Source organism: Ostrea edulis, chromosome 4 (assembly GCF_947568905.1).
Source record: "Ostrea edulis chromosome 4, xbOstEdul1.1, whole genome shotgun sequence".
Taxonomy (NCBI): domain Eukaryota; kingdom Metazoa; phylum Mollusca; class Bivalvia; order Ostreida; family Ostreidae; genus Ostrea; species Ostrea edulis.
In genome coordinates, this window is record NC_079167.1 from 10,128,822 (window position 1) to 10,147,994 (window position 19,173).

At 35.0% G+C, this 19,173-nt stretch overlaps 1 protein-coding gene across 1 annotated transcript in view; it reads left to right on the top strand.

Annotated features, from left to right (window-relative positions):
• LOC125672033 (uncharacterized) overlaps positions 1 to 19,173 on the top strand; it is a 53,619-nt gene that overhangs the window by 22,383 nt on the left and 12,063 nt on the right. Inside the window, exons 13-24 of the mRNA XM_056161930.1 lie at positions 925 to 1,057; positions 1,280 to 1,558; positions 1,702 to 1,784; positions 1,965 to 2,094; positions 2,478 to 2,620; positions 2,717 to 2,909; positions 14,442 to 15,106; positions 15,269 to 15,391; positions 16,363 to 16,450; positions 16,639 to 16,759; positions 18,514 to 18,763; positions 18,857 to 18,980. Coding sequence (XP_056017905.1) covers positions 925 to 1,057; positions 1,280 to 1,558; positions 1,702 to 1,784; positions 1,965 to 2,094; positions 2,478 to 2,620; positions 2,717 to 2,909; positions 14,442 to 15,106; positions 15,269 to 15,391; positions 16,363 to 16,450; positions 16,639 to 16,759; positions 18,514 to 18,763; positions 18,857 to 18,980 — 2,332 coding nt within the window. The remainder of the gene's footprint in view (positions 1 to 924; positions 1,058 to 1,279; positions 1,559 to 1,701; positions 1,785 to 1,964; positions 2,095 to 2,477; positions 2,621 to 2,716; positions 2,910 to 14,441; positions 15,107 to 15,268; positions 15,392 to 16,362; positions 16,451 to 16,638; positions 16,760 to 18,513; positions 18,764 to 18,856; positions 18,981 to 19,173) is intronic.

Below are 19,173 nucleotides of genomic sequence, written 5' to 3' on the forward strand. Positions count from 1 at the left end.
ATGTTTAAGAAAGACAGTCTTGATAAAATAAATTGATGGTTATGATCAAGATTCATTGATGGCCAGTTATTTGAATGGTGATGACACCCAAGATACTCTTCTTTTTACTATCATGCTTGGGAACATCTGAAAATAGACCTCTATTCAGGGGTTATAAATAGTCATGCATACATATTGAATTTAAAGAAAAAGTGTATTTCAAATTTATTTCACTTCTATGGGTGGTGCCGCACTATCTAAAATTGCTTCTGTGAGTGGTCCCTCATTACATTTTTATGCTTCTATGGGTGGTTACCCAAATTTTAAAGTGCCTTCCCCGGGTACCTCATATGTTTTAATGGAACAGCCCTTATACGAAACATTGTGACGTAATGTGATTATATGATGCACTGTGATGTAATGTAATTATATGATGCACTGTGATGTAATGTAATTATATGATGCACTGTGACATAATGTGATTATATGATGCACTGTGACGTAATGTGATTATATGATGCACTGTGATGTAATGTAATTATATGAAGCACTGTGATCTAATGTAATTATATGAAGCACTGTGATGTAATGTAATTATATGATGCACTGTGATGTAATGTAATTATATGAAGCACTGTGATGTAATGTAATTATATGATGCACTGTGACATAATGTGATTATATGATGCACTGTGATGTAATGTAATTATATGATGCACTGTGACATAATGTGATTATATGATGCACTGTGACGTAATGTAATTATATGATGCACTGTGACATATTGAAGTGAGACTGTTTTGTCATGAATTAAAACATTTCTAGTAATGTCATGAAGTAAAGTACGTTTGTACAGCAGAAGCATTGTTTAACAGACTATGAGAATAAAAAGATTTTTTTGTAGTGATATTTAAGCCATTGTTGTGAATTTTAATGTAATTACAGATTGAAGTGTGGCAGTATGGAATACTATGATAAGCAGTATGATAGAGTGACAACAAAGAATGAAAAACGAATGAAGAGGATAGACCGAGTGTTCCACAAAGTCACCACTACTGATGATCCCATCATTAGACAGGTTTCATTCAATTTATATCTATATTGTTAAATAAATAATAGGTGTAAATAATATTAATATTGTGAACCTATTCAATGTGAATGACATATATTTGTATTTTGAAAATCACTGTCATCGGAAAGGTGAAGAAAATAAGAGTTTCAAACTGCATGTGAAACAGTTGTCGCACGTACATTAATTTTCTTTTCTTTGTGATGCTCATTTTTATCTCTTTACTTTTAGCTTGCTAAGTCCAGTGGTAATGTGTTTGCCACTGATGCCATTCTGGCCACACTGATGTGTTCCACTAGGTCTGTTTACTCCTGGGACATTATCGTACAACGTGTTGGAAACAAACTGTTCTTCGACAAGCGAGATGACTCAGAATTTGACCTGCTCTCTGTGAGTGAGACGGCCACAGAGCCGCCTCAGGATGAGGGGAACAGCATCAACTCCCCTAGGAACCTCGCCCTGGAAGCAACCTTCATTAACCACAATTTCTCTCAGCAAGTCCTCAGAATGGTAAGTATGTCCTTCTAGGTAATTGCTGGTATACGTCAGGGGCACCATTGATACATATATACTTATTTACATGTAATTTACATGTAAAGCTACAAGAATAACATGAAAGTCTAACAGTATTTTATTCTTTTTCACACTTATAGGGGGATGAAAAATACAGCTTTCAGAAAACCAATCCCTTTGTTCAAAATGATGAAGTGTCAAATATAGCATCAGTTGGTTATAGGTATGGGTTGTTTTTTTTTAACAAAAAAATATTCTTGTGCATGTTTTTTTTTCTTTCTGTTTGCATCTGGAAGGTCTACATAGTAGTTGCACTGTGTTTGCAATTAGAAGTTTATAGTTGCATTGTGACTCCTTCAAACATTTTACTGGTATATGCTCTTTTTCATTATTTATTGTACAGGTACCGTAAGTTTAAGCTTGGGAATGACATAGAATTAATCTGTCGCTGCGAACATGATGCTGTACTGATGGGCCCCAATGGAGAACTCCAATTTATTAATATAAAAACACTCAATGAATGGGACTCTAGGGTAAGTGAATCCTTTTTGTTGCACAAAGAATTGTATTTTTATGCCCTAGAAAAGGAAGAGATGAGGGGTATATTGTGTTGAACTTGTCTTCAACTTATACCCTATTTACATCTTTTGAATTGTAAAAGATCGAGCTCAATGCTTTCCTTAGGTCAAGGTGGAGGTCTCACTATGTGTGTAGGTACCTGGGCAGTATTTATATTTTGCACATTTTGTTTAGTTGTACAGGTATGCACACTAAATCATGATCAGTAGGTCATACAACACAGACTTTTCAAAATATGCTTGTTATTGTGATTTACATGGAGTACATAATATTTCTATCTTATCAAATGTTTTGTGCCATATAAATATATCTTAACATTGTGTGGATTCCATTTTAGTATAGCGGTGGTGTGGATTGGAGAAGCCGTCTAGACAACCAGAGAGGAGCTGTACTGGCGACAGAGTTGAAAAACAACAGCTGTAAACTGGCCAAATGGACTGTCTGCTCACTACTAGCAGGATCAGACCAAATTAAATTTGGGTCAGTTCTTGATATATACACCTTGCAGGTCTACAACATGAATTTCATTATACTCAAGAACTAGTAAATGCTGAATTGTTTTTCTTTATTCCGTAGCTATGTTTCTCGATTGCATCACCGAGACACTAGTAAGCACGTTATTCTGGGGACACAACAGTTTAAACCCATAGAGTTCGCTAATCAAATTAATCTCAACATGGAGAATGCCTGGGGTGTACTTAGATGTATGATAGACACCTGCATGAAACTCAAAGAGGGAAAGTACCTCATCATGAAAGATCCTAACAAGGTGAGTTCTCATCGAATCCAGTATTGTACATTAATTTTGTAAATTTGAATGCTATAATGGCCTATTGACCCTCAAGCTACATTCGTAAAACAATGTCAAACACTTTACATTTTATACATATATGATATCTACATTTTTCAGCCTATGATGAGAATCTATGATATTCCTGATGACACATTTGAATCTGATGAAGATGACGATGATGAAGATGATGAGGAGGATGAAGATGATGAAGAGAGTAGTGATGATGATGGTAAGTGATTAGAATAAGTTGATGGGGGAGAATTAATGTTAGCTTTTTTTTTCAGAAATTTATGCCTATTTGGAATTATGGGTTGAAGTGTTTTAAAATGTCAGAGATTTGGATAAGAAGGTAACTGAATGAGAAGGGGCTAGCAGTGACCATTTTTTCAAAATCAATTAAATCCTATTTGCCATTTCTTTTAAGGTTTTGGCATTTTCAGTATTGCTGACATGGTAATTTATCATCTACACTAATAATGAAAATTATCTTTTCACCAGTATTTGACAGAGCCCCAAATCCTTTACCAAACCGATCTTTATTATGACTTTGAATTTATTTTAAAATAGAGACAGATGTTACAACAGTAGCCTGTATTCTGTTCTGTTTACCATTTTTTAAAACAAGGTGACCATTGATCTTAATGCATGCTTCTTCCTATCAATGTATTATGTGTTTTGTTCGCATATTGTTTTGTGTCACAATCGAGAATTTCTCACTCGTGTAAAGATGTTACCAGCTTTTAGATAAAATGCAACAAATTTTGACCTATGCATGGTGCTTTATGGTTGTAGCAGTGAGAGTTCATATTCTTTTCAATGTCTACCATGACATTGGACCTCCAAAATATTAAGGTCATAGACCAAAAACCCTGTGGCTCTCAACTAATGCTGAAAAATTTGTATAGGAACAGTCACCTTTGATAAATGTCTTAGTTTTGATGGAGCACTACATCATGGGTATTAAAATGACTATATGCAAGTTTTTCAAAATGCATGATGTAACATAGAAATATATAAATGGTCTTGAAAATTGAAAATAAAAAACCAGCCTATTTCATTTGATTTTCTAAAATATGGCCAGAGAATGAATTCTCTTTTGTTTGTTGTTGGCCCAATTTGTATCTTAATGTTGCACAATTTCTTTGTTTTTAGATGGAAAGAAGTGAAGTTGGCATGTAATATACTATTCACATAGGACGGTGAAGAGGATGATCAGACAGATATACAATTATGGACCAGATAGATTATACATGTATTATGCAACATCTGTTTTCTCTGTGGCGGTCTTATGTTTTTAAGAAAGTAGGCCTATATTTATTAAATAATTTTCTGTATTTCTATTCATGTTGAAGTACCTGTACAGGTATGTGTGTGTTTTATGACAGTGGAGTTGGATATTAAGATTTTTTCAAAGACATACATGTACCAGTTGTTTGACATCCCTGTATGCAAATGTACAATGTAAATACCATCAATAAACCAGTGATAACACCTTACTGTGGCATTGTGTGTTATATGTATTTTATTCAATGTAAAGTACAATGTACACTGCATTTGAAAGAGTACACGCTACAAACAAGCTGCTTTTCCCAGATATTTATGATTAAATACTTTTATCATTTATTAATAAATCACAAGTATCTAAATTGTTGATGTATATAAGTAAAATGAATACATTTTTAAATACCATAAAGACTTAATTTTGTCCTTCTTTTCTAAATTATTAGAGTGGGTGAAAAAAGGTAGAGTTGCATAGGAAGGGGTGCATCGTAATAGATATCATGCTTAAGGAAGTCAGCTACTTATACCTTTTGATTCCTGGTAACCTGAAATTTCAAGTTTTTCATAAATATCTTTAAAAACTCTGTATTTGTATTAGATATCTGACTAATTTACAACTATCTACGTGAAGAAGTATGATATTAGGTATCTTGATATGCAAACAATTTTCGGATATCATACTTAACGAAGTCAGATATATATACCTTTTGATTCCTGGTAACCTGAAATTTAAAGGTTTTCATAAATATCTTAAAGAACTTTGAGTTTCTATTAGATATCTGATTAATTTACCACTATCCACGTGACGTGGAATGGTATTAGGTATCTTGATATGCCATCATTTTTCAGATATCACGCTTAAGGAAATCACCTACTTATACCTTTTGATTCCAAGAAGCATAAAATTTAAAGGTTTTAGCAAATATTCTAAGGAAGTCTGTGTTTGTATTAGATATCGTATTTATATACCAGTGCACATATGACAAGGAGTTATATTAGGTATCTTGATATGCCATCAATTTTGAGATATCACGCTTAAGGAAGTCAGCTACTTTACCTTTTGATTGCAAGTAACCTAAAATTTCAAGTTTTTCGTTAATATCTTGAGGAACTCTGCGTTTGTATTCGATATCTGACTAAGTTCAAACTATCCACGTGAAGAGGAGTGATATTAAGGATCTTAATATGCCATCAATTTTCAGATATCACCCTTTAGGAAGTCAGCTACTTATATCTTTAATTCCTCGACACCTGAAATTTCAACTTTTTCATAAATATCTTAAGTAATTCTGCTTTTGTATTAGATATCTGACTAACTTGCAACTATCCACATGAAGAGGAGTGATATTAGGTATCTTGATATACAATTAATTTTCAGATATCACCCTTAAGGAAGTCAGCTACTTATACTTTTTGATTCTAAGTAACCTGAAGTTTTCCGTAAGTATCTTGAGGAACTCTGCATTTGTATTAGATATCTGACTAACTTACAACTATCCACGTGAAGAGGAGTGATATTAGGTATCTTGATACCTATTATCATACCTCTTCACGTGGATAGTAGTTTACTAGTCAGATATCTAACAGAAACACAGAGTTCCTTAAGCTATATACAAAACACTTTAAATTTCAGGATGTCTGGAATCAAAATGTATAAGTAGCTGACTTCGTGGAACGTGATATCTGAAAATTGATTGCATATCAAGACACTTCATATAAAGCCCTGTAATATCGGGAAATATAAATTAGTCAGATATCTAACATATCTATCTGAAAATTGATGACATATCAAGATACTTAATACCACTCCACTTCACATGGATAGTTGTAAACTAGTCAGATATCTATTACAAACAAGGAGTTCTTTCAGATATTTATGAAAAACTTGAAATTTCAGCTTACCAGGAATCAAAAGGTATAAGTAGATGACTTCCTTAAGGGTGATATCTGGAAACTTATGGCATGTCAAGATACCTAATATCACTCTTCTTCACTTTGATAATTGTAAATTAGTCAGATATCTAATACAAACAAGGAGTTCCTTAAAATATTGGTAGAAAACTTGAATTCCATGTTACTTGCAATCAAAAGGTATAAGTAGCTGACTTCCTTAAGGGTGATATCTGAAAATTGATGGCATAACAAGATACCTAATACCATTCCACTTCACATGGATAGTTGTAAATTAGTCAGATATCTAATACAAACAAGGAGTTCTTTAAGATATTTATGAAAAACTTGAAATTTCAGGTTACCAGGAATCAAAAGGTATAAGTAGCTGTCTTCGTTAAGTATGATATTCGAAAATTGTTGGCATATCAAGATACCTAATATCACACCTCTTCACGTGGGTAGTTGTAAATTAGTCAGATATCTAATACAAATACAGAGTTCTTTAAGATATTTTGAAATTTCAGGATACCAGGAATCAAAAGGTATAAGTAGCTGACTTCCTTAAGCGTGATATCTGGAAATTTATGGAATGTCAAGATACCTAATATCACTCTTCTTCACTTTGATAATTGTAAATTAGTCAGATATCTAATACAAACTCAGAGGTCCTTAAGATATTTGCGAAAAACTTGAAATTTCAGTTTACCTGCTATCAAAAGGTATATGTAGCTGACTTCCTTAAGCGTGATATCTGAAAATTGATGACATATCACGATACCCAATATCACTACTCGCCATACGTATCGTTGTAAGTTAGTTAAATATACGATATAAACACGGAGTTCCTTATGGTATTCACACGGATCTTGAAATTTCATTGTACCGATAATCAAAATGTATAAGTAACTGATTTCCTAAAGAGCGATATCTGAATATTCATGGCGTACCAAAACACCATCTATCACTTCTTGCCATATGTATAGTCGTAAATTCGTCAGATATCTAATACAAACATAAAGTTTCTTACGGTATTCACACTTATGTTGAAATTTCAGGGTAACTCGAATCAAATTGTAAAAGTAGCAGATATCTCAAAATGGATGGTATATCAAATGATTGAAGGTCTGAATTCAATCCGTATCACTTTTAAAGTAAACACTCAGTTGAAAAAGTTTATTCGTATTTTGCATTGCAACGTTATGTAACTGGGGATAATTGAGCATGAAATTTCATACGACTCCTCGTCCTCTTTAGAAATAAATCTGATAGATAATAATTTTCAAACTCATTAACCTTTATCTGATAGCGAGCTATCAGTAATTATAACTTTTATATTTTGTAGTAACTGGTTACGAGTAGCTAACTTTTCTTACTTTTAGTAACTGGCTACTAGTAGCTAACTTTTCCTGGTCCAAGTAGCTGGCTACTAGTAACCAACTTTTCTCTTTTTAAGTAGCCAGTTACTAGTAGCTGGTTACTAGTAGCCAACTTTACCGATCTATGTAGATCACAGTTATAATTTTCTATACAACATGTGAAATTTTAATACACAATACAATTTCTATGAGTACTTTGCTTTTATTTACTTGTTCACGGCAAGGGGACAGGTTAATTAGGAAAGTGTTCACATTATATGAGAACGGATTAAAACTTTTAATTACATTTTTTTTTTAAATCGCCCAATTGTTGTTCTTCACACAAAGCAATGGCAGCTTCGTGAAGTAATGATGTGCAAACCCTGAGTATGTGGAGTGCACAGGTGCTTGGGTTCTGTCTCCCCCCCCCCCCCTTTTTTTTCTTGTAGTTCTTCGTTATGGTCAAAGTTATAGGATACTCAAGATTTTGGACGCATCACATGAAGTAGAACGTGGGATTTTCTATTATTTTATCATCGGTCATGCACCAATAAATAGGCCTCTAGATATGGCACGCCAAATTCACAAAAATGAGCTAAACATTGTTTCACAGTCGATAAACTAGGTTTATCGACTGTGAACTATAGTTTACGGACCGTAAACTCTAGTTAACGACGTTAATCTATATTTCACATCTGTAAATCATAGTTAACAGATAATCTATGTTTCACAAGCGTAAACTATAATTAACAATGAAAACAATCATTAGCGATTGCAAAACATAGTTTATCTGATAAATATGGTTTCACGATTGTAAACTACGGTTTACAAGTCTGATAAATATAGTATCACAATTTGTGAAACTAGGATTAACAATTGTGAACTTTAGTTAACGAATGTAAATTATAGTTTACAAATGTGAATCTGTATTTATCAGCAAAATCTATTGTTAACGTTTATTTAAAGACAGATAAACTTGGATTAGCATTTGTAAACTATAGTTTACAACCGTTAAATATAGTTTTACGGATGAAAACTATAGTTAACGAATCGTTAACTATAGTTTACAGTTCGTAAACTATAGTTTACAGTCGATAAACCTAGTTTATCAAATGTGAAACTATGTTTAGCTCATTTTTGTGAATTTGGCGTGCCATATCTAGACGTTTTTGAAGAATTTATCTATTTTGGGTTGTTTTCTCATTGAATTAGTTAATATTGCAAAAGTAAAGGTGGTTTCATTGGAAATTTTTGTTGCAAATATGGTTTTTAACAATATTCGAACATTTAGCCTCGGAGAGATAGTTTTACAAAGTTCTACATGATCCTTTGTCCTTCAGGCTTTGTCCTTAAGACAAAGTTTTAAATAAGCGGTCAAACTGATAACATATATTGAAGCGAAGACAAAAAAAAATCAACAACACTGAAACCAATTTTTTTAAAAACCTATAGATCTATCACATTGAAATTCACTCGAAAATCCAAGCTCGAAAATCGAAATATAGATCTACGTACGACTTAATTTTGAACGACCGAGGACGCCATTATTATTGAAAAGAGATGACGCCGCGATAAGAACTAAAGAAGAAATACTTTGTGCAATTCCATCTTTCCATTCAGACAGGTAAAGCAAATGTTTATTTTAAGATGAACCAACTTTTTAAAATTTTATATTTTTCGCTATTTCATGGCATATCTGTTCGATACAAGTGCGAACATGAACTGATCTACACATGTACGTCGAATCTGCACCACGACATTGAAAATTATTCAAATGCGTATAAATTTAAATTGTATATAGGCCTATACCCACACACACACATATATATGTAGTTGAAAATGTATGCAGTTTGCGTTCAGTGTAGATTGTCTGTAAAAATTGATAACAAACCATCGAATTAATATGTTGACGCATTTATGAATATATTACTATTATTAGTTATCCGGAATCTTTTCCTGGGAAAAGGGGGGGGGGGTCAAATTCAGATTGTCTAAATCTTATCCCTGGAATAACATTCAATAATTTACAACTGGAAGTGTATTAGAATATATATATATATATATATATATATATATATATATATATATATATATTATATAAAATAAAGCACAGAGAAATTCACTATTATACAGCAGGGATTTATCTAGGTTGTTTTTACTACCGGTAAAAGGTACCGTTCCCCTTTGGCAACATATGGATATTTCCCCTTCCACAGGTAAAAAATCCCCTTCATTTGTAGAAACTTCACAAAATTGTTTGAGAATTTTCAACAAAAATCATTTTCATATATTCTAAGTCATTTTCTATAATTGTCAGACTCTTACAATATAGATAAAATGAGTAATCAATCAATTTATATGGCTTTAATAATTTGTTGATATCATATTCTATGGATGTCCCCTATCCGTGGAAGCTCATGACTGCATTCTCAAAAATTCCCCTTACATATAAAATGGATAGTAACATCTAAATGCTGGATTAAACACTGTACAGGTTGGGAACACTTCCCTTGCAGCAAGATATTCTCACGAAAATGTGATTATCCCTCTATAGTGAGAGTAAATATACCCGTACAACTGAGAAAAATACCCTTGGAGTACATCTCTTTGTTTCACGTGAAAAGAAGAAAAAGTGCTAAAATGTCTGATACTTCAGCAAATATATAAATTAGTCAGAAGAAAAACACTCACCATATGCATTGGATTTCAGACTGCTCCCTTCTTATGCAGCAACTTTGATATGCAATTTCTTGACTGTGTTGTCAATTTTATAGAAAGAATTTCGATGATTTTCGATTCGATACAATAGCATGTACCAAATTCTTCATAATGCTAAGATTTTTTTCATGTTTCGTTGTATTTATTGCTCTCTGCAAATAAATTCTACATATTGTAAAAACGTTTAACATAATGCAACACTCTTATCACTTGTCCTAAAGCCGAAATGTCGTCATACCCAGGATTTATACATTGGAGGTGCATTTGTCAACTCGAATACGTCCATTTTGATACAGCAAAGTTTACTCGTGTGTTGATTGGGCAATTTTCAATTCCATTGGCTAATCAGAAACCGTGTTATCAAGAGCAATGTGTGCTATGATTTAAAACCGTATCGAACCGAAACAGACTACGAATAAATCGAACATCAAATCGAGGCCACTACATCGCGATTCGGCCGCATCGTGATGCATCATTTCATCCCTAAGTCTAACGCCCCTGTCTGCATTGTCAGAACCCTCGAGTTTTCTCTCCGTTAAATTGCAAAAACGTTGCCCTGTCCGGGTTGAACTCACAACATGCAGAACCAAATCTCCTAACCGCGTGTGACCAGCGCACTAGACTGCTCAACCATCTAGGGAAATCTAAATAAAGTTGCTTTCGATGATGATGGAATTCTCGCCATGCTGTCACATGCTACACGGTTATTGAGAATGGAAATGGGATACAGTCATTTGACGTAAATTTAAGAGGATCACACAAGATACAAACTGCATTTGAAATATATATATATATATATATATGGTCTTTGTCTTATATGTGGGATCTCCTGAGGGAGAGAGAGGCTCACCTCATTTGATCTCTAGAGTCTGTACTCTATACCAGATACCGTCTCATCCACAATCTGGACTGGTCAGCTGTGAGTATCCCATTAAAATGAAACACATGCATCCACTGGGCCATGTGCACACCCCGCACATGGCCTACATCATTACGGTTAATGGGCAAGTAATTCCCAGAGCAACTCGCCTCAACTACTACACTTCCCTATTTTTTCGAAAGGATAGGGTCCACAGCCTACTCTGGCATGAACTTGGGAATAGTATGTATTAATTTGAATGGGTGCATAACATTCAACCCAGAGGCACTCCTCAGGGGAAAACCAGGTAGGTAGGGCCAAAGCCCACCAGAGAAAATCCAACAAGACGCAAGCACAGCCAAGATATGGTTGGGGGGGGGGGGGGTCCATGTCATGTTCAGAATGGGAGGGGGCTTGGAGTCTAGGTTGGAACGTCCTTTACCATTCCTCTACCAGGTACACCCAAAGGTGCCGAAGGGATCCTAGTCTTTTAGGGTACTCTACAACCCCAGCCCATTCCACCATGTGACCGGGCAGATGTCTTTTGGATTGGTCCTCTGGCCCCAAAGTCCGGATCTCCCCATCAACGTCCTGCAGTGCCCGAATATTTAATGTAGATTAATGTTTGTTATATGTTACCCCCCCCCCCCCCCCTTTTTTTTTTCGTGACCGATACATTGAGATCCATTCTAAAGCCTATGAATAATCAAGCTGTTGGGGGGGGGGGGGGGGGGGGGGGGGGGGGGGGGTGTTTGTCACCAGGTTTTAGTTTTACACCACCGAGCTGGATATATGATGAAAATGAAACTGTAAACTCACATGAACTGACGATGTTTAGAATTTTATTCAAAACTGAATTTAATTTCAAACTATTCCCATCATCTGGGATGAAATCAAATAGTTTATCTTTCATGTGTTAGTATTTAATGCCATTGTAAATTCACCATGTTAGTTTGGAAACAAAAAATCTTAATTATTAGTATGTACATGTATGATGTGTACCGTATATACTTGCCTATAAGTCGGTCCGCCTATAAGTCGGTTGTATTTTGTAAGGTTATTTTGTAGGAATTTGCCATTGACCCGCATATAAGTCGGTACAAATTTTGTCAGAATCGGTAGACAATTTCAAGTCAATGCTCTAGTGTTTTTACCTATGTTTCAAAAAATATTTTTGAGAAATTAATAATTATGAGGTGCACAATATCCAAGCCATATGTACTTGGGGTTTCAACGCAACCCTTGATCTATTATGGACGATGACCCCCTTGTTTACCTAAGCAATTATGGTCTCCTAATTACCAGTACCTGACACCGTATTTACTTAGTGGCATGCACCTCGCGAAAACTGTTATTGTGGGATTCCAGTATAATTCATTGTATCAACAATAGAGTTTTTAAGAGTCAAGAATGATGATCTAAATTATCTGTTAACAATATTTGATCTTTTATGAAATATATTTCAGCTGGTATACATATTATGAATATTTCAATATTAAATCGGGTTCGTAATTCAATTTTACCGATAAACGATAGATAAGTTGAATTGAAAGTATTAGTTACCGGTATGTAAATAATTTTTAACAAGATAAAAATATGTAAATACTTGTACTTTATATATAATTTTAAAATACATAAACAATACACTATGTCTAGATATTTGTGAATAATAATCATTTGTGTGGTAGTCCATCATAATCGTCAGAGTTGTTTAAAAAACACTACATTACACTGCCTAGAAAAATACCAATCTTCTTAGGACGTGCCTATAAGTCGGACATAGAGTATTGGACCAAAAATTGACTCCCAAAAATCCGACTTATAGGCGAGTACATACGGTACACTGATGTATGTGTGTCTTTAACATTCATTATAAAACTTAACATTTATAATTTACGGAAATTTTATATTAAACATCTGCAAGATGTTTTTTACGTGGATGAATTAAACTAGCTTATACACTGTATATGTATAATGTAAATTGAAAATTTCTGTTAAGTATTTTGACTAAAGTCAGGGGTGTGATTTTTCCTCTTTTCAGAGGAAATCCTCTGATTTGCTCAATTTTCGAAAAAAATGAAACGCTCTGGATTTAATCTAAAGTGGCAGAAAATGATATTTTTCCAGGTAGGATGAGGTGTTTTCCTCCCTTTTTGACCAGTTTTCCTCTGATTTCTGAGGAATTCAGTCACATCCCTAAAGAATAATAATTTAGAAATATGGCAACAATTTTGATATTTTAACCAATTGACTTGAATGATGATCAATTAATTAGGTATGTAGTGATGCTAAATGACCAATGAAGTAAGTATTGAAACAGTTCTTCACATTTACAGATTCCTCAATGCAGTTTTGCTTAGAAGCTGAGTTCACAGGGCTTTACTATCCTTGCACGCAAGTCCTGTAAAGGGACACATTCCCAATTGAAAGTTGACTGGTTTATTTCAAATTCTGATTGAAAATTTTCAAATTATCAGCTCACAAGCATAGTAAAAATGGTATCTGCATGTGTTGTTACGTATAATCGTCTTGGGAATGAGTGTTTAATTATTAAATAAGATGTATAAAGTTCACTTATCTAAATGAAATATAAGAACATAATGATAGTTTTTGTTTTATTTTATTTACGGAATACTGTTCAGGGATTTTTTTTTAAGGGTCTGTAGGGGGCGGGAGTAAGGCCCACTCCAAATGCTAAACAGGGATTTTCCCCAATTTTTGTTTTTTTTATCAAATTCCCAAACAATGAAAACAAATCAAAGCAGGGTAGCCTTATTGTTCATAAATCTTCTTCACAGGCCCACAAATTTTTTTTTCAAAATTGTTACGTAAACCTAATGTTTTGGCCACTGATTATTTGAATAATGTCGGCGTTGGAAGTCAAAAGGAGTCCAATTATACCTTAATGCATTTTTGTCTGAGTACTTTTCCCAAAATAACAGTTTTTCAATGTAAAATTCCCAACTGAGAAAGGTATCGGACCCTGTTCCAAAAAGGGTCATTTAAGCCCTGGATCAGAGGAGCTAACTTCCTTTAAGGAAATGAAAATTCACAAATTATAAAGTTCAATCGCTTATAAAGGTACATATTATATATGGTAATAGGTAATTAAGATTTTTTTGTTTCCAAAGTAACATGGTTAATGTATCTATTATATATGATAACTTATACAATGTAAACTATTTGATTTCATTCCAGATCAAAGGAATAGGTTGGGATTTGAAGTTCTAGTGGAAATTGAAAGAACTCTTACATTTATCAAACAAATGTGGCACTAAATCTCAAAAGTCACAAAATGATGATTATTTATTAGGCATACTTAAAGTTAACGGTTTTGCCTCCTTGAAGGCTGGACAAAAATATATTACATGTTCAATTTATTTTTAATGTGGTTTCTTGTAGCTGCCAGTCAGTATGAATCAGTATCCAGCTGGGTTACTGCCCATGATGGTTCCACAGCCATACATGATGGCTGTGCGGTTACCACAAGGAGTTCAACCACAGCGAGCCCAGGCTGCTTTAGGGCAGGCAGCGTTGAGTCAAACAGCATTAGGAACAACAGCTTTAGGCCCAGGTGGTATTGTTAGCCAAGCAGCTCTAGGACAGACTGCCTTAAGCCAGGCTGCTTTTAGTCAGAGTGCTATTGGACAAACGGGAGTCAGTCCTGCTCTCGTAGCACAGGCTGCAATGGGACAAACTGCTCTAGGACAAACAGCACTGGGGCAGACTGCACTCGGGCATAATGCATTAGGTCAGACAGCACTAGGACAGACAGCTCTAGGACAAACAGCACTAGGACAAACAGCTCTAGGACAAACAGCTCTAGGACAGAGTATGTATGGTCAGGCAGCTTTAGGAGGACCTACAGCTTTAGGTCACTCAGCATTCCTTCCCGGTTTACCCCTGGCAGCAACTCAGAGATTTGCAGCTGCTCCGTCACACGGTGGTTTACAGGCTTTGTCCTTGAGCTCAGCAGCTCAAGGTCTTGCACAACATCCACAAATGTTACAACTTGATCCCAATGCTGCACTTAAGATTGCTTATGCAGATGGTGGACGAGCAGCAAGGTAAAGATTCACTATTTTCTAGTCAGTAGTACTCGCTTATATAAATAACAGCAATTCTAACTATGGTCTATCCAAAATGAACTAGTATCTATTTGATAAATCAGTGATTTTGATATCTATTAGTGGGGCCTACAATGTGGGTGGGTTTTTTTTTTATTTCAGTCTGGCAGGTATGTATGGTATGGGAGAAATGATGCACCAAGCAGAAACCGAGGCATCAGAGAAATCCATTGTAATGTTAGATGACTACAACAGTGATCTACATCTGGTGCTGGATGATGATGGGTTTGTAGTCTATTATTAATCGTGTCTCAAGTTGTGTTGTCTCAAATTCAGAGTTGTCGAAATTTTTAAATCAATGTCAGACATTTGGTCTGAGAGAGCTAAAGGTTCAGTCAGACCAGACAAAGTTTTTTCAAACCAGATACATGTACCTTGTATTGCATAGAAAAAAAGAAAAAAAAGAACTGCACCAAAATGCCTTTTATTGTTTTAACAGCAATGCATCTCCCACTCATGTCCACCCAAATACGGTCAGTTTTCTAACCATCTTAGAACTCATGAACACCATGGAAGCCTTCGTAATTTTTTTAAGTGGTCCAGGTTCAGCCTTTTTTCTTTCCTTAGCAACTTGTTTGTTTGTTTTACGTCCCGTCGGGAATTTTCCCCTCATATTGAGACGTCACCAGCTGTAGGTGAAAATACCACAAATTTAGACCTACGCTTTGTACTCTGACTTGAGGCTATAGTAGTGATGGTTCTTTCACATGTTAAAACCTGCCGTGACATTGAAGCCAATGGAGGTCATATCCGAAAGAAAGTGACTGTCACTGTTAAATGCCGAGCATTTGGCGAGGATATATTTACATCTTAGGTTTGACATGGCTATGACACAAGCAGAACTCAAACTTACAATCTTCCAGTTACAAACTACCACTGGGGTACCATGACCGTCTTTTCTTGCTGGGTAGAGAACCATTCACAAATTTGATCGGCTGCGTGATCATCCGCCATGTTGTTTGAGTGACCTTCACTTGTACATCCTGAACTTTAAAATAATTGGATCACACCCAATATTTTTAACCAGTCATTTGGATTGACATTTTCTAGCAAGTTATCGGTCCAGAGATTTTTTTTACCGGCCTTGCCGACAGGACTGACAGTTTTCGACAACTCTGCAAATTATTAAATGGAAGAGAAATTGAACTGTATTATAGAAGTCCTGAAATAAATCTTTGATGTACATTGTATTACAGATACGGTGCTCATCCATTGTCTGACCCTTCAGCTTTCTGCTTTTGTTGGTCTGGAGTCAAGGCCACTCATGGAGTTTATCGGGGCAAGGTCAGTGTTCTGCTGTCTATGTTTAGAAAATTATGGATGTCATATAGTATGTGAATAAGATCATTTTAATGGAAATTTTTATTTCAGTTCCAAACAATGACATTGTTTTGTTGGGTTTTCTTTAGAGGGTGTGTGTGTGGTTGTTGTTTTATTAATTTTACATTGAGATTAATTACATTGATTTTCAGGCATACTATGAGATTCAAGTGACAGAGCACCAACAGACTGACTTTGGCACTGATCACCAGGAGAAAGATCCCCACATCATCAGGGTGGGCTGGTCACTTGAAGAGTGCTCTCTTCAACTTGGTATGATATACTGTATATACAATATATGAACTTGTAGTAATATTCCAGCAAGGTTTTCAAAAAGGGCAGGGCACTCATTCCAATCTTTTCATTTGTAAATTCATATTGTTTAAACTGCCTTGGTTAGCCCTTAATAAAGCAACTCGATGTCAAGTGACTATTAAATCCCACTGATCATTATTTTCTATATAAAGTGGCTGTATCATGTGATTCCATTTTACATGACAAGCGATCATAAATTACCTTCCCCAAAATTTATTCAGACATTTTTAGGGAGTTCCCTAGAAAGTTCTCCTTAGCCTAATCAGAATCAACTAGTAATTTTGTGTCATCAAGCTCGAAAAGGATTGAAGAAACCAAATCAGAACAAAGTAACAATTATGTCTCCCCGCTTTCAGGGGGAGACATATTGTTTTTGTACTTTCTGTCCGTCCGTCCGTCTCACAAAATGTTGTGAACACTTCTCCTATATGGCTTATCGGATAGACTTGAAACTTTGTAGAATGCTTCATTGCCATTTTTGTGCATATTGTCTGGACAGGAGGATCCAATTATTTTCCTTAAAGTTTGTGGATCTAAGAGGGGTGGAGGATGTAAATATAGCTTGTGAATACTTCTCCTATATCAAATATGGCATATCCAATAGACATGAAACTTTGTACAATACTTTATTGCCATTTGCTGATGTGCATATTTTCAGGATAGGATCCATTTTTTATCGTTAAAGTTATAGTGGATTTTAGAGAGGTGGAGGAATTGAAATAGTTTGTTAACACTTCTCCTTTATGGGTTATTGGATAGCCATGAAATGTTGTACAGTACTTCCAGGCTGTCCAGCGGCCCTAAAATTCCTAAAAATTCCTAATTTTTTTCAGTTTTGCTAAAATTCCTTAAAAAAAATGTAAAATTCAAGGGGAAATCCTAAAAAAGCCCTTATTTTTCATGTCAATTCCTACTTTTTTATCAGTCTTGAAAAATCAAAATGCATTCATACAAAATGTGTGTTATTAACGTAGATTGCAGTTCTTATTCAGATAATGCTGATGCAGTGAAAGGCAGTTGACCTGTGGATCCATGTGTCAAGCTTGTTTATTGGTTGTGACTTTGTGATAAAGAGTTGAGATCTTAGGTTATAGCCAATAATAGCTGAGACCATGGAACACTGGAATACGCCCTTCCTGTACTTACATCTTATTTGTGTGTCATGTGAGTTTCTTTATTGTCAAATTTGACAAGGTAAGTCCTTTTAAATAATTAAAACTTCCACAATTTGGTTAAAAATTCCTAATTTTAGCCCTAATTTAGCCCTAGTTTTTTAAAATTTTACCCCTAAAATTTGCCCTTATTTTTTGTCCAAGGGTGCTGGACAGCCTGTACTTCAATATCATTTAAAGATGTTCACATTGTTCTGACGAGGGATCTAATATTTTCCTACAATTTACTGTAGATCAAAGAGGAGTGTTTTAAAGCTTTTTTCGGGTACAGGGGTACACTTTCCTACTGGTACTTCAGCATAACAGTCATTTTTGTATCATATACAGCAATGACATTGGTCACATTGATGTTGAATCTTTTTTTCTCAATTCACAAAGTGCTGTTCATAATGTCTATGTTCCTGCTTTCTCCTCCAGACCATGCAGTACACTAAGGAGAGGGAGTTGTATTTTGGAGCACTTTCAATTTGATTAGCTGGGGAGACATTTATTCTTAACAAAAATGAATTATATTTTATAGACAATATTGTATTTTTATAGGAGAGGAGCCTTATTCTTATGGGTATGGAGGAACTGGGAAATTTTCACAAAACTGCAAGTTTATTACTTATGGTGAGAAATTTGGACAGGGGGATGTGATTGGTGCATTGCTAGATATGGACAGTCAGCCACCTACGATATCGTACATGAAGAATGGCCAGTGGTTAGGAATAGCTCACACACTGCATGGGTTTACCCCAGGCATCAAAGAAAAAGCTTTGTTTCCACACATACTGACCAAGAACTCAAGGTAGAACTCACATAATGCAAAGTAGCGATCATTTTCTTCCATTTACAACATGCAAAATTATTTTATTTAATAAAATTTGTTATCTATTTACAGATTCCGCATGAATCTTGGACAAGAAGGTACATGGTATCCACCTCCTCAAGGATACAATTATGTGCAGCAGGTCCTAGAGAAAGTGAAAAGCATGGATGCTCCAGAGAAAAAGAATGAATGTGAGGTAAGGAGTCAAAGTTGAAAGGTTGAGCTTGTTGCCTCAAAATTTTCCTATACTGTCTGGAAGACATACATTGTAATATTAAATCTTAGGTTTTAGACTGTAAATACATTTTTTCTTATTTGATTGAAAAATTCTGATGGCCGAGATCTAGCAAATTAAAAAACATAAAACGTCATGTTCACCTCCACGTGTC